At 41.6% G+C, this 17,039-nt stretch overlaps 1 protein-coding gene across 1 annotated transcript in view; it reads left to right on the top strand.

The window, feature by feature from the left end:
- The window catches only part of BASP1 (brain abundant membrane attached signal protein 1), a 63,198-nt gene extending 50,013 nt beyond the window's left edge, over positions 1–13,185 (top strand). The window contains exon 2 of the mRNA XM_017969976.4: positions 11,544–13,185. Coding sequence (XP_017825465.1) covers positions 11,553–12,236 — 684 coding nt within the window. The 5' untranslated portion in view covers positions 11,544–11,552 and the 3' untranslated portion in view covers positions 12,237–13,185. The remainder of the gene's footprint in view (positions 1–11,543) is intronic.
- The last annotated feature ends 3,854 nt before the right edge of the window (positions 13,186–17,039 follow it).

Raw genomic sequence — 17,039 nt, 5'->3', positions numbered from 1 at the left:
ACATGGGTTGGCAACTCTTACGATAGTTTCCTCTCCCCAGAGGACATCTGCTTCCTCTAAGTGATGGGATGTTATTAGAATTGCTAAATATGAGCCTTGGCTGAATCAGACACTGACAACAATAATTTTAACAATGGAAATTGCCACCAGGCACTGAAGAAACTTGACAAGTCACTGCGACAGAGCACGTATTGGTCGGAATGCTAAAAATATGCTTGGGCTGCATAACCTTTATTTCATTTTCCTCTTCTAGAATAAAAATTTTGGCCTTTTAAAAGAAAAGGGCCAGTCATTTATTGAAAATAGAAATTGCTGGACATAGTCCAGGAGTGGTGGCTCACACCTGTAATCCCAGCACTTTGGGAGGCCGAGGTGGGCGGATCATCTGAGATCGGGAGATCAAGACTGTCCTGGCTAACATGGTGAAACTCCATCCCTACTAAAAATACAAAAAATTAGCCAAGTATGCCATAATCCCAGCTACTCTGGAGGCTAACGTAGGAGAATCACTTGAACTTGAGAGGTGGAGGTTGTGGTGAGCTGAGATCACGCCATTTTCTCCAGCCTGGGCAACAAGAGCAAAACTCCATCTCAAAAAAAAAAAAATTGCAGTATGTATTTTAGTTTTCTTTCTTCTAATAGTATTGAAAACACTTTGTATGTGGTATGCTTTTTTATTCTTTGTAAATTCTTTTCCTCAAATATAAAATAAATTTTTTCTCTTATTCCTCTTGGACTCTTTCCACCTGCGTAATTATAAACCCAAATTGTTGGTGAGGGATTTGCCTGTAGATGCAACTCAGTTATTACTTTATATGTTACTTTAAAGAGATTGATAGTGGATTGGCTGTTGTATAATCCTTGTAACCTTTGCAGCTCCGAATTAGCAGATGACAGTTGCTTGTCCCAGGGTACAGAGTTAACATGCTACAGCCGCATGTTGAACTTTGTCATGAAACTTTGATTCATTTCCTGCATCTTTGTAAGCAGTGATATTTTTTCTGATTATAAGGTGGAAACAGAATGAAATGGAGATGGCTTGATGTCTTGATCACGTGATGAAGCTGCAATCAAACCAGAAATAATGCTCCAGTCTCTGACACATACTGTGACGTATTTATGTTGGGTTTTGCTATGGACTTGGAGCCATCTTCTCCATTGGCACTTGTCTGATTTCATCCTTAATAACTTTATTCTGCTGATTCTGGATGAAATGTTTAATAAATCCAAATTTGCATTTTCAAAGTAGAAAGGTTGTAGTGGCTAGGACCTTTCTATGATTCCCTATATAGGAAGTGCTTGGATATTACAATAATGCAGGGAAAGAAGATATAAGCAGGAATGCCATGTGAAGTAGTGAATATAGTAACTTTCAGATCATATGGATAAATTTGATATCATTTTCTTATTGTTTTATATAGCAGTTAATGTATGCCAGTGATTCTCATCACATCACAGAACCACATTGTTTTCATTGACAGAGCAACATAAATGTAAAAACATGTTAATGAAGAATCAGGGTGGAGATGTCATGGAGTATGCAGTAATTATGGGAAAAACGCAGTGCATGTCACCCCCTTGGCTTCGGGGTGGATAATGCCTGGAAACTGTGTCATTGTGCAAGGTTGCATTTTCCGAAGAAAGGCAGTGGTATATTTGGGACTTGCATTTTTCTCCCAAAAACTCATTTCATGCAGACTTGGATAACACTAAGTAATGGATATAACCAACAAAGTGCTACTGAAATGAAGGTTTGACAGTCCACAAATGGTGATCATCTGCATTTCAGACCTTCTAACATCAGTATGTGGGCTGAGATAAACATTAGCATTTCATAACCAACAATTTTGCTCACCACCAAAATGCAGAAGGGCTCTTGAGAGCTGGAACCTGATGGCATGTCAACACTTAGACCTGCCGCAAAGCACTGAAATCATCTTTAAGGTGATAATGATAAGGCTATTGTTTTTCCTAGTCGATACTCCTTTTGACTCAGCATCTCTCCCTTTCTACCTCTCCTGTATCCGAACAACCTGTTTAATACGTGTTTTATTGAGGAGTAAGGAAAGGAAGTAATAAATGATAGCTCTCAGAAACCTCACATTTCATTGGAAAGCTATTAGAACAACTTCCAGCTCAAATGTCAATTAGATACCATTCTGATATACAGGGATGTGCTTTTTTTTTGGGAGACAGAGTCTCACTCTATCAATCACCCTGGCTGCAGTGCAGTGGTGTGATCTCGGCTGACTGCAACCTCCACGCCCTGAGTTCAAGCAATTCTCTTGCCTCAGCCTCCTGAGTAGCTGGGATTACAGGTGCCCACCACCATGCCTGGGATATTTTGGTATTTTTAGTAGAGATGGGGTTTTACCATGTTGGTCAGGCTAGTCTCAAACTCCTGACCTTGTGATCTGCCTGCCTTGGCCTCCCAAAGTGCTGGGATTACAGGTGTGAGCCACCACACCCAGCCAGATGTGCCTTTATGTGACTTTAAATACTGCAGGTGTCTTGACCCAAATCAAAAGAACACCTAGGCAGCAGAGCCGAGCCATGTGTTTTCACTTGGTACCAGCAAAGGGCTTTCAGACCCCTTAGTCAAGGCAAGGGGCAGAAGTGTCTTCTATCGAGGACATTGTAAGTACTGCTGATGACTAGGTCAGCTCAGCGGCTCCACTCACCACAGCAGTTGTTGGTCAAATTGGGTTCCTCTGGTAGCATCAAAGAGGAAGAGATCCTACCCCCATGGGCTTCCCAATGCATACACCATTGCTATCACTTTGGGGCAGAATGGAGGTACGATTTAAACCCTACCGTGCAGGATACTTTCACTCCGGTGTGCCTCTGACAGTGTCCTGCTAGACAAGCTTAAGGAACAGTATACGTGGCTTCAGTTTCCTTAAGTTAAAAATGCAGAAAAAGATTATGTCTGGTGGAGGAGTAGATTTTCAGAAAAAGCAGTTTTAAGGAGGATGAAAAGAGAATTTATTCAAAATGAGAGGCGTTCTCTCTGCTCCTTCCCCCCTCTCCCTCCCTTGCTTGCTTTTCCTCCCTCCCTCCCTTCCTCCCTCCTTATCTCATTCTCATTCTTGCTCTTGTTCACATAAGAGTAATGAATCTTTGCCTTGTTGTGTTTGAATTTACCACGACCTCCTTGTTGATATTCCTAAAGTTGCTATTAAAAGTTATTTCTGGGATGGGGCATGGTGGCTCATGCCTGTAATCTCAGCACTTTGGGTGTCTGAGGCAAACCTATCACCTGAGGTCTGCAGTTCGAGACCAGCTTGGCCAACATCATAAAACCCTGTCTCTAATAAAATACCAAAAATAGAAAAATTAGCCAGGCGTGGTGATGCACAGGTAATCGCAGCTACTCAGGAGGCTGAGGCACAAGAATCACTTGAATCTGGAGGCAGAAGTTGCAGTGAGCTGGGATTACACCACTGCACTCCAGCTTGGGCTGCAGAGCAGTGGGATTCTGTCTTTAAAAAAAAAAAAAAAAAAAGCTGTGTTTGACTTGGAACTCTTTTCCAACATAGGAACTCCAAACATAATCTTTCAAAATGTTGCCTGTGGATAGCTCTGCAAAAATGGTGATTGTTTTCTTTTGTTAAGCGGTTGTTTCGTGCTAGAAATTTGGGCCTGAGAACTTTTCCCACTTTTTCATGTAACACTAAACTGAGTATCATGTTAGTTTTCGAGAATTGTCATTAGCCCTTGTGAGATTGATTTAAACTGTATTTGAAAGGATAATTTTAAGTTAGCTGTAGGCTGGTATTACTTAGCATCGCATAAAAGAAAAGAGGGTTTGGTTATTTTTAGGAAGCTGCCTTGCTCCGAGAGAGTGGGCACAGGCCAGGCCTTGCAAGGCAGGACCACCAGTGGTTGGTAGGTGACTCATCAAAAATAGGTAAAGGGGAAGCAGCCGAGTGTCTTCCACACCAGGGCACTGTGAACTAGTTCTGTGTGAGCGAAGCTGATGAAAGCTGGCTTTTGTGACAGTTATGACTCTATCTGAGATGTCTTCAGTGAGCCATTCCATCCTGACTCATTCCTTACAGAGTCGACACATTATTCTGAAAATATTTTCCAAATATAATTGAAAACATTAAAAAATATTCTATGCTTTGATAAATATTTGGATGTCATTTTACACATTTTTATTTGTACTTTTTAATTTTTATTTTTTGGTCTTGAGACGAAGTCTTGCTCTGTCACTCAGGCTGGAGTGCAGTGGTGCCATCTTGGCTTACTGCAACCTCTGCCTCCCGGGTTCAAACAATTCTCCTGCCTCAGCCTCCTGAGTAACTGGGACTATAGGCATGCACCACTACACTCAGCTAATTTTTGTATTTTTAGTAGAGACGGGGTTTCACCATGTTGGCCAGGATGGTCTTGAACTCCTGACCTCGTGATCCACCCAACTTGGCCTCCCAAAGTGCTGGGATTATAGGTGTGAGCCACTGCACCTGGCCCTTTATTTGCTTTTTAAAAATTTTTTTATTTCTAATTTTCAGCAAGCTTCACATATTGAAACGATGTATGAACACATCTGATCATAGTAACAGCAGCTGGTTGTCAATTTAATCGTTAGGATGTAAGATGATATGTTTTTATGATAGTGATTAGCAGGTATATAGAACTCTATTTTTAATATGACTTTTTAAAAATCTTGTATTGCATTTTATTTAGTGCCAGAAGCATTCATCAAATTATTTTTCCCCCTAGAAAGAGAATGCACTTTATGTATATTCATTTTACTGACTAGGAAGTTTGAGCTCTAAGTGGGAGGTAACCACTGAGTCTCACAGCAATTTGTTGATGGTGGAGACCAGCCCCCAGCACTCTTACCATTTTTAGCAAACTTCATACTGAGTGCTAGGTGGCTTGTTTTTGACAGGAGCCAAAGAAAATATTTTATAATTTATTTTTTTCTCATGGCATTTTGCTATCTACTCTACCACGTTTATTTTCCCAAACTGAAAGTCTGAATTTTAATTCAGTACGCTGTGCTAATGGAGCGGTTTAAGGTACGAAAAGATGTAAGTGGGTATTAGGAAACTTCTGGATGCGTTTGGTCATGTCAACAGCCAAATCACGGTATAGTTTCTAAGAACTTGGTTGTTTAGTGAAATTCTTTGCTGTTAACGTATACAGAGGGGATTTGGGCCCAGGGTATCCTGTGGATTCTGTGTACAAAATAAACACAGCGGATGATTTGAATGGGTAAGGAATATCTCCTGTGTTCCCTGACAGGCTTTCTGGAGAAAAAGGCACAAGCAACTGGAACACTTGGTAGAGGAGATTGTCTCTATTACAGAGTCCTCATTGCAATATCAGATTTCAAATTATTTCTCACCTTTACTCTCTCAAAGAAATTTTCATATTAAACTCTCAGTGGTAAGAACCAACTTACTGGCTTTTTTTTTTATTAAGGTTTGCTAATATGGCAATACATAGGCTCTCATTTTTTTCTACTTTAATGTTGAATATTAATCTTATAAGTAGGATTTTCTTCTGTAAAATAAGTAATAGTTGTCAGCTCTAAGACTTAACAGAATTGTTCTGATTCGCTTTGGAGGGAGAATTAAAGCCTATTTTTTAGGCCATATATTCCTTGTTTTTTTTTTTGTTTGTTTGTTTTTAACCAGGCCCACTGAAGAAACTAAAATATAGTTGTTTCTGAGGACAAAAATAATAATAAAAACAATCACCTTACCTTGTCCAACTAGCTAGGAAGTTGCTCTTTTATGTGCTTTCCTAGGCATGAAGAAGTTACAGAAACTCGTCCTTAGTAATGTCATGAGCGTTCATAAATGGACACTTTCATTGATTAGGGAACATGATTTGCTGCCAGTAAACATGTCGGGACTGAGTGTGTAGTCTAGGCTAATATCAGTTATAGGAAGTGAGACTCAGGAGGCGGTAGGTATGTATTTTACGGATGCAAACGCTTTCTGAGTTTCCTGCCAGGTGTAGGCAAAAAAGGGTCAGGCTGGTGTGATCAGGAGCCCTCTCCAACATTTCCAGGCCTCCCTCTGATTTTTTGCTTTCCACCCAGGTTGCTCTGATCAACTCACAGTGTTAGAATAGCACGTTCTCTTCTCTCTTCACCATAAAGCAGAACTTTAACACATTTCTTCCAGAATATCTCTTTATAGCCAAGTGGGATTAATTAGATTGAGGCTTGGTTTTATAAGGTGGAAGGGAATAAAATTAGTCCCAAGATAGTTGTGGGGGATTTTAAAGATGTAAGTTAGTATCTTTTTATCTCTGTGTAGAAACTGATTTCTTGGTAGAATGGACTGTTAATATATTTTAAAAGACTCATGACCTCTTAAAATCTAATTTTTTGAAACAGTCTCACTCTGTCACCAGGCTGGAGTGCAGTGGTGTGATCTCGGCTCACTGCAGCCTCTGCCTCCAGGTTCAAGCAATTCTCCTGCCTCAGCCTCCTGAGTAACTGGTCCTACAGGAGCGTGCTACCACACTCTGCTAATTTTTGTATTTTTAGTAGAGACGGGGTTTCACCATGTTGGCCAGGATGGTCTCTCGACACCCTGACCTCGTGATCTGCCTGCCTTGGATGCCCAAAGTGCTGGGATTACAGTCGTGAGCCACCACACCCAGCCTTAGAATCTTAAGTACATAAAATATTCAGATTTTATTTTATTCAGAAGTAGAGATTTTGCAGTATGGTGACAACAGATAACTATAAAAACTTCTTTTCCTCAGTCATAACTTTGCAAAGATTAAAAAAACCAAAAAAAAACCTTCTTTTTCAAATGGAGCCAGCAGGGGCATGCATGGAACACATATACCAAACATCTGTTTGATAGCAGTAAACATTTTTTAAAAGATGTTAAATGTTCTTTTTATTGTGGTGCTTCAGATGCCTGAGTCTAGAACTTGTGTGCATGGAACCTGTATTCTGCTCTTCTGTTGGAGTTTACAAGCAAAGATAATGATGGGGGAAGGAATTAACATTTTTGCAGGCCCTGGAAATGTAAAATGTACTCACATGACCTCACATTAAATTCCCATGAAATCGACTTTTTAAAATAAATTTAATTTTAAAGGAAATGGAAGGACAATGAGATTAAATAACTTGCCCAAGGATTCTGGGTGGGTGTGCTGTGGAGGTGGGACTTACATCAAAGTCTCCTTGAAATAATTCTTGCCCGATATTTAATTAAACTCAGTGAAATTCCTCTCTTTGCTGCTTTTTAGGGTTAATTATATTCTATGCCAATATTAAGCCATAAGCCTTTCATTTTGGCCTTTGTGGCACAGAATTTTCTTTAAAGGACAGCTTTTTTGTTTGGTTGCTTTTGTTTTTTTCGAGACAGAATTTCACTCTGCTCCCCAGGCCAGAGTGCAATGGCACAATCTCAGCTCACTGCAAACTCTGCCTCCCAGGCTCAAGCCTCCCAAATAGCTGGGATTATAGAGTGCGTGCCACCACGCCTGGCTAATTTTTATTTTTTGTAGAGGTAGGGTTTTGCCAGGTTGGCCAGGTTGGTCTTGAACCCCTGACCTCAAGTGATCCACCCACCTCGGCCTCCCAAAGTGCTGGGATTACAGGCGTGAGCCACCATACCCAGCTTTTAAAGAGCTGTCCTTTGACAGCTCCAGAATTTGCTTTTTTCTGAGATATCATAGGAGAGGTCAGTTTTCATGTTTGGTTAACACATAAACACATAGAACCGAGGTCAGTGTGTTCAGTAATGGTCTGCATTTTCTTGCTGTGCCACTCAGTTTCTAGCGAATGTTCTAATTGTGGAGAAATGCCAAGTCAGTCTCAGCCCTTTCAGTAGGCTTTGGTTTAGGTTTAAGTGACTTTCAGAGTGGATTACCTGTTGCTGTATTGTTTTAAAACTGCTGTATTTTCATCTTAGAAGTTCCAACTTCTAACTTTCTACACCAAATGATTTCTTTCAAAATTAGAAGCAACATAAATGAATGAAATCGGCTGGGCATGGTGGCTCACGTCTGTAGTCCCAGCACTTTGGGAGGCCGAGGTGGGCTGATCATCTGAGGTCAGGAGTTCAACACCAGCCTGGCCAATATGGTGAAACCTCGTCTGTACAAAAAATACAAAAATAAGCCAGGCATGGTGGCAGGCACCTGTAATCCCAGCTACTCGGGAGGCTGAGACAGGAGAATTGCTTGAACCCGGGAGACAGAGGTTGCAGTGACCCAGCATTGCACCACTGTACTCCAGCCTGGCTAACAGACAGACTCCGTCTCAAAAAAAAAAAGAAAGGAATGAAATCATTAAAGTGTGTTCTCATTGCTTTCTCTTGGTAAATAGCTCCTCTGGCAAATAGGGAGATGAAATGTTGAGAGTTGCGAGGCAGAGGATACTCAAAAAACTGAATTTCTTCCTTATTCCCTCAACACCTGAGTTCTAAGCTACCTACCCCAGGTATCTTATCATCCTTGTAACTCAGGTGTTGTACCATCCCTGGGCTGAGAGCTTTGCCCAGTTGCTGGCTTCTTAGTGGAGTTCCTTCTGCTCACTCCGTGGTGCCTTCCTGCCTTGCGGAATTTTGCTGGCCTTTGCTTGTAGCACAGCTCAATGAACTCAGCTAGTAGGAGTTCCTTATGGGTAAAAGGAGAATGTGAGTGGCATAGTGCTCCATGGTGCTGTTGAGATACATATTTTATGTAGTATAATTAGGAGCAGGATTGTGTAGATACCTAGGAAACAGTTCATAGATGTTGTGGGCAAGGTCTTCACCCATATGGTCTTGGGAAATAATGAGACAATCCTGCTTTTCCAGGGTTCTGGTGAGTTCTGAACCTCCCTCTGATACCTCAGTATAACCAGCAGAGGTAAATTAGCAAAAAAGCCAGGGGCGTTTGTTAACTTCGTTTGAAAAACAAACAGGATTGAGACAGATATACTTACTTATAACTTGATTATGTGTGTTCATTTTTGACCCAGAAACCAATCGCAGCTGGGCTTAGGACGAAGAGTAGAATGTGGCCTTAACTGTGTGTCATAAAGTCAGTTTTAGTAACTCAGATTTTAGGTTTGTAACCCAGCATGACTTTAAAGCTCTGGGATTGCTGTATAGCATTTCATTCTGTGGGTGCCAGAAAGCAGCGCCCCGTGTTAGACTTACAGTACCCGCGACGTTTGCAGTTTATCTTAGCGTCTGTAATTTCTAAGTTGGCGTATGTGTTTCTATTACTGGATTGAAAGAAGACCCTAAAGGCAGACCTGTCAGGTTTCCTGTTTCTTATTTAGTTCAACCTAAGGGACCCAAATATATCTTGAAAAACCAGAGCTGAGATTATATTTGGTATAGGCCATTTGTGCATACTGACTGGTTAAGAATTCAATGGAAGACTTATAAACTACAATTTAAAATATTGATCCAGTTTATTTCTTTATATTTTAATTTACTGCTATGTGATTGCATATAGGATGAAAGCATATTTAATTGTATTTTTTGCTGTATATATTTGTTTCTACTTTTGAGGGAGAAATAATCAAAAGTTAAAACCAATAAAGACTATCTGAAGCAGGTTATGACCAAATGCCACTCCCTTTAATTTTTTTTTTTTTTTTGAGACGGAGTTTCGCTCTTGTTACCCAGGCTGGAGTGCAATGGCGCGATCTCAGCTCACTGCAACCTCCGCCTCCTGGGTTTAAGCAATTCTCCTGCCTCAGCATCCTGAGTAGCTGGGACTACAGGCGGTGCCACCATGCCCAGCTAATTTTTGTATTTTTAGTAGAGACAGGGTTTCACAATGTTGACAAGGATGGTCTTGATCTCTTGACCTAGTGATCCACCTGCCTTGACCTCCCAAAGTGCTGGGATTATAGGCGTGAGCCACCACCCCTTTTCTTAAAAAAACGACATGTAAGAGAATCTTAGGTAACATCATAAAGACCTTCCTTGAGAATATGAATAATATTTTAGTCAAATTTCAGTTTATTGCTTTTCTTTCTCCCAACTACTGAAGTCATTCCAGATAGGAAATTAGCATATAGAGTGGTGAGACAAATTTGAAGAATCATTTTCTTCCACCCCAAACCCGACTTTTAATAAGATAAATGTAGGTTATTTCATTGTCATGAATTCTTCATTCCAAGGAGGTAATAAACAGCAAATTTTTCTCTTCTAAATGAAGGATGTATGTATTTGCAGAGCTGGCGAAGGAGTGCTTACAGTTCTGCCAGTGGGCCTGACCAGAGCAAAACCAGGTGGTCCCCCTGCTCTTTTAACCTCCCTTGGGGTCCAGGGCGAGGCTGACGCCCTCTCCTGGGCTTTTCTCCTTTGTTTGACTGGTGAGTCCAGTATAATGTGATTTGTGCCATGCTTCATCCAGGAAAAGCATCTGATTGTCTTTACCAAAGCAACACTTCAGTGGGTTCCTACTGACGTATGGTGACAGAAAAATGGACTTAAAGGAAAAAAAAAAAACAAACAAAACCAAAACCAAGAGCTTTTTTAGCTGTGGCCATGTTTCTGGGTGAAATTTATTATTTATAAGTTCATAATTTATTATTTATCTGGTTTAATGCTTGAATCCCAGAGGAGAGAAATTCAAGATTCAAATCCAATCAGAGTTTCCTGTGCCAGAATGAAAGCAGCAGCCTCAAGACAGTTGTTAATAACTATTGAATGTGCATGTGTAGTTTGAATTCTAATCAGGAAATGGATCATGAAGAACAATTTCATATTACTATGGAACTATTTTTTTTTAACCTGAAAATACCTTGAAGAGCAATGAATTTATGTCAGACACAACCAGCAGGAGACACTGACTTTTTCATAACTGCCCCTGCTTGGTAAGAAGATAGACTGAATCCTGCTTGCCTTACATGTTTGAAGATGTGTTTGCTGATATAAAACACACACATATGTAGCAGAGTGACTTTGCAGTTTCAGATCATTTTCTTGAATTCTGTGATTTGTGCTTTATTTATTACAGCTGTGCAGTTTCTCCAGAAAGCGTTTTAAAATGGCAATGCCTTTCTCTAGCTCTAGGCTGGGTCTAAGATGGCTGCCCCTGCCATGTTGCACACGCCTGTTCACTCGTGGTGTTTGCTTCAGATATGGGACAGCAGATAAGAAACAGCTAGTGCTCCTCCTGTCCAGGGTTGACAAGCTTCACCTCTAATCACTGATTCTTTGATCTCAGCTTATTATTCCCTCAGCTGGCTATGATTAGAAGTTCTACAACTGAGCTCCTTCATTTCTTTTGACTCACTGTTTTAAAACTCATTTAGAATTATGGTAAAACCCACTTCACTGAGCTCCTTAATGTGTTTGATTTATTGATTTAATTTTTTTTTTACTTTTAATTGTGTAATTGTGTGGGTGCTCGGGAGGCTGAGCAGGGAGGATCCCCTGAGCCCAGGAGGTGGAGGCTGCAGTGAACCGAGATCTCGCCACTGCACTCCAGCCTGGGCAACACAGCAAGACCCTGTCTCAAAAATAAACATGAATAAAAAATGCAGCTTTGCATGGTCCCCACACTTGCCGGATAACCCCCGTTTTGTTCTGTTTTGTGTTTGCTTCCAGAACTCCAAGATGGGCGGCAAGCTCAGCAAGAAGAAGAAGGGCTACAATGTGAACGACGAGAAGGCCAAGGACAAAGACAAGAAGGCTGAGGGCGCGGCGGCGGAGGAGGAGGGGACCCCGAAGGAGAGTGAGCCCCAGGCGGAGCCCGCCGAGGCCAAGGAGGGCAAGGAGAAGCCCGACAAGGACGCCCAGGACGCCGAGGGCAAGGCCGAGGAGAAGGAGGGCGAGAAGGACGCGGCCGCCAAGGAGGAGGCCCCGAAGGCGGAGCCGGAGAAGACGGAGGGCGTGGCCGAGGCCAAGGCCGAGCCCCCGAAGGCGCCCGAGCAGGAGCAGGCGGCCCCCGGCCCCGCTGCGGGCGGCGAGGCCCCCAAAGCTGCCGAGGCCCCCGCGGCCCCGGCCGAGAGCGCGGCCCCTGCCGCCGGGGAGGAGCCCAGCAAGGAGGAAGGGGAACCCAAAAAGACTGAGGCGCCCGCAGCTCCTGCCGCCCAGGAGACCAAAAGTGACGGGGCCCCAGCTTCAGACTCAAAACCCGGCAGCTCGGAGGCTGCCCCCTCTTCCAAGGAGACCCCCGCAGCCACGGAAGCGCCTAGTTCCACACCCAAGGCCCAGGCCCCCGCACCCCCCGCGGAAGAGCCCAAGCCCGTGGAGGCCCCTGCAGCTAATTCCGATCAAACCGTAGCGGTGAAAGAGTGACAAGGACAGCCTATAGGAAAAATAATACCACTTAAAACAATCTCCCCCCACCGCCCCCCCTTTCTTTCTTTCTCTCTCTCCCTCCCTCTCTCCCTCCCTCCTCTCTCTCTTTCTCTCCCCCCCCTTTTCTCTCTCCTCTCTCCTATACTAACTTGTTTCAAATTGGAAGTAATGATATGTATTGCCCAAGGAAAAATAAAGGATGTCCCATCAAGGGAGGGAGGGGGTGGGAGAATCCAAATAGTATTTTTGTGGGGAAATATCTAATATACCTTCAGTCAACTTTACCGAGAAGTCCTGGATTTCCAAGATCCGCGTCTGAAAGTGCAGCACATCGTTTCTGCCTGAAACTGCCGCCACAATGCACTCCTCCACCGCGAGAGTTGAATGAAAAGCTTTCCTTCTGCAATGGGAGTTGGGAGTGATGCGTTTGATTCTGCCCATGTGGCCTGTGCCAAGGCAATCAGATCTTTATGAGAGCAGTATTTTCTGTGTTTTCTTTTTAATTTACAGCCTTTCTTATTTTGATATTTTTTTAATGTTGTGGATGAATGCCAGCTTTCAGACAGAGCCCACTTAGCTTGTCCACATGGATCTCAATGCCAATCCTCCATTCTTCCTCTCCAGATATTTTTGGGAGTGACAAACATTCTCTCATCCTACTTAGCCTACCTAGATTTCTCATGACGAGTTAATGCATGTCCGTGGTTGGGTGCACCTGTAGTTCTGTTTATTGGTCAGTGGAAATGAAAAAAAAAAAAAAAAAAAGAAGTCTGCGTTCATTGCAGCTCCAGTTTCTCTTCCATTCTGTGTCACAGACACCAACACACCACTCATTGGAAAATGGAAAAAAAAATAAAAAAACAAAAAAATGTACAATGGATGCATTGAAATTATATGTAATTGTATAAATGGTGCAACAGTAATAAAGTTAAACAATTAAAAAGAAGTGCTAAAGACTTGGGTTTTTTGTTTATTTCTTTAGTCCCCCTCAGTCACTGCTTTATTTGGGAACAGAGCCCTAGATTGGGCATTTTTCAGAATGTATCTGCATAGAAGTGAAAAACAGAGCGGGCACGGTGATTCACACCCGTCATCCCAGCACTTTTGGGAGGCCGAGGCGGGCGGATGGCTTGAGCCCAAGAGTTGAGGGCCAGCCTGAGTAACGTAATGGGACCCCACCTCTATTTTTAGAAAAAATTGTGAACATTGTTTGTTAAAAAAAAAGTAGCTAAGCCAATGTAAACTATCTCAGAAGAAGTTAAATTGAAAACATACCATGTCTTTGCATATGCACACTATAAAAATGTGGGTGTAATTAAGAAGAACAAAGATTTTGAATAAAACACATTAAAAAAAATAGATTTGATCTTGAAGGCTGGGAAAAAATGAAAGACAGGATCTTATAGAAACCTGTGTTTGTAAATCGTGGCACCACTAATGGGATGTTCCCTCCCATCCCCCACTTTTTTTATTATCATATTCACGGTAGAGCCAGCAAAGGCCACCTAAGAATTGTGCCATGAGACAGGAGTGATTTGGAAGCCAGCATGGAACTGGCCTTGATGGTGACCGGGTTTCTGTCCTGATTTTGTCACTGGTGACTTGGGTGGCTTTTAAGTCACTTCCAACCTTTCCAGACCTTCCTTGCTTTACCTACAAAAGGGTGTGGCCTTTACCTCTGAGGCAAGGTCCCTTTGACTACTGAACCATTGAATGGCTTGGGGATATACCAGGTGACAATTTAATATCAGTCATGATTCATAGGTATGCACCAACTGATGTGATGTCTCTCCCATCTCTTGATTTTCCAAAGCTCACAGAGTAATGAATCATACTTTAGAAGATTCCAACATAGGAAATACCCTGTGGAATTTGTGAAGGCCAGTGTAATGGCACTGATTCGCAAACGGACATTAATGATACAATGGATTCAGATAAACCTGGTTCCATTCTTATGGGTTACATTACACATGGTTAAATAAAAAAGGAAAAAAATTTTTGAGTATTTTGGGAGTAGCCTGTAGTCAGTCTGTCACCTCCCGGGGAAAGAAAAAGTGATGAAACAGGATTATGTAAATGTCCCCATTGGGTTCAATTGGTATTTATGATCACTTTTTGGGTTCTTGTTTCTGTAGTGCTATAAATTTGAATTCTTAATGCTTGAAAGCACAGCATACAAGAATCTGTAAACACAGTAACCACCAGGCAACTTTTACATAAGAAAAAAAAGAAGGGGAATGTCCAGGTTATTACCCACGTGTCCTCAAATACACAGCAGAGCTTGGGGACCAAGCGATGGTGGTGGAGTGGTTACAGATTCAATGAACCATGGAGGACATTTATAAAGCTGCTGATTAAATGCCATGCATTTTTTGCAGGAAAATATGCTTGGTGGAAGTAATATTTTATATATTCTGTCCCCACTTCCCCTTCTAATTAAAAAAAAATGCTAAGCTTTTTGGTGATTAGAACAATCAAATCAGCCTCCCAGATTAGCATTTATTACTATAACTTGCCATTTTTGAATAAATAAAAGACATTTTTCTGAGTTTAGTTAGTTGTTGAGTAGAATGGGAGAATTAAAATCTGAGCTATATATATTTATTTATTTTTTTATCTAACTCTATTAGGTGTTGAAGCAATTGAAAAATGTTAGAAATGTAGTCACCAAAATGTTTAAATCAGAATTTTAACCTAGCCATGGTTCATGACATTTAATTTTACCATACTGAAGAAAAAACCTTGGGATGTAGTTTGAAGTTGTATATGCAGCAGAAAACGTAGTACACGTGGGAGTAATTGGCTCAGCCAGGAAGGGAACAATGTTGGGCACCATGTTAATTTTGGATTAACCTAGATTGTTCTCTCCTCATGAATGATTTAAAATGACAAGAAGGGACTGCACAGGCTGTGCTGAACAGGCAAATCAGAACCATCGGGAACTTACCGCCTGTTTGCTTTACTAACTCAGGGATGTCCCTCTCTACGAAGAGTGAAGGGTTCCAGGGTCTAACATTCATTCACTGGGCACCTTTGTGCAGCAAGGAGAAAACTAGGAGGAATCCAGAGGAACGTGTACAGGGATGCCAGGCTTGTCCCTCCAGTTTGAAGATCCTGTTCAGTCATTGGTGCTGCCTCTGAATGATGGGAATGGACTCCGGTCCCCAAGAGCTGTCACGTGCCGTGCATCCCAGGGTGGCCCTTCCTGGCTTCAACCCTGAAAGAAGGCCATCTTCAGCCTGTTCCCAGTCATATGGAGGCAGAGGCGACACCGGCAGTCCAGGAACGTCATTCCCCATTCTTGGAGAATCTCCTTTCTCTCTAGAATCAAAGTGTAGGTCTATTGGACAGTAAGGACTTGGTTGTCAATTACTTGTGCCGACAAGAGCTAGACGTACTTTAGCTGGGTAACTTTACCTAAGTTGGGTAAATTATTAGATACCAGCATACCCAAGGGTACTTACTGCATTGCTAACAGGAAGTCTGTTTTCATAAAGCAACCTGGGACTTTAATTTTCGTTAAATGAAACATCCTGGTATAATGAAGCACAGTATCTTCATCGAAATATGCACATATTAGTGTCCATGATCAGAGCTAGCTGTAGGACACCGATCTTAAGTGGTTCTTTCATAGATAGAAGGCACACATCAACACATTTCAGTAAAACTTCTTTGTCAAATTTCCTATTTTGATGTTTTCTACTTTCTTGTCTCAAGATTGAAGGGATTACTCTTCATCCTTTTGATTTCTATTCTGCTATTTGAGAAGGTAACTGGAGTTATTTTGAGCTTTGTTTTAGCTAATCTGCAGAATAATGAAAACTGGATGCTCCGGAGGTAATCTTAAAAATGTACCAAATGGCAGCACCACTAGTAGTGGTGAGATTAATCAGGGGAGCTTCTACACTCATCCTTATAAAAGGAGGCACAATTTGCTTGATTTGTAACTGACACTGATTGTTTTACTAAGTAGTTGATATTTTAAATATTTAGCTCTGAGAGTGCTATTTGGTCACAGTGTCACATATTTTCTCAACACTATCTCCTAAGAGAAGAATAAAAAGGCCAATGTAGGGAGTTTTTCATGAAGCTATATGTCATTGATTTTTTATAAATGCCATCTCTTACCATAATCCTATATGCTTTCCACTGCTCTTTTTTTTTTTTTTAACTGTTGTTGTTTGCTTGTTTTTAAACTTTTTTAAAGAGAGTTTCACTGTCACTCAGGCTAGAGTGAGGTGGTGCCATTAGAATTCACTGCAGCCTCCAACTCCTCAAGAGATCATTTTGCCTTAGCCTTCTAAGCAGCTAGGACTGTAAGCAAGCACTACCAAGCCCAGCTAAAATGATTTTTTGGTAGAGACTGGGGTCTCACCATGTTGTCCAGGCTGGTCTTCAACTCCTGGACTCAAGTGATCCTTCCCAAAGTGTTGTAATTACAGGCCTGAGCCACCATGCCCAGCCTCAACTTTTTAAGGACACAATTCATTAGCAGTGTATGAAATCTCAAAGTCCAGGGAATCATTGATTTGGTGGTACATTTCTCCAACTTTACCTCGGTCTTTATTTTATTAAAAGCATTATTCATTCTGAAGCTGTATGTTTCCATTCACATACATATTTAAGGGAATTCCTGAGGGAAATAACTTTGAAATAGAACCATGATCATAAAAAGAAAATAACTCTGCAACTGCACACACTGAAATAAATAAACCAACTAAAAATCTCATATCGCCTTATCTCCTATTTTAAAATTATTTATTTATTTATTTTTGAGACAGAGTTTGGCTCTTGTTGCCC

The sequence above is a fragment of the Callithrix jacchus genome, chromosome 2, assembly GCF_049354715.1.
Source record: "Callithrix jacchus isolate 240 chromosome 2, calJac240_pri, whole genome shotgun sequence".
Taxonomy (NCBI): Eukaryota; Metazoa; Chordata; class Mammalia; order Primates; family Cebidae; genus Callithrix; species Callithrix jacchus.
This window is presented reverse-complemented; position numbering and strand designations above follow the sequence as displayed.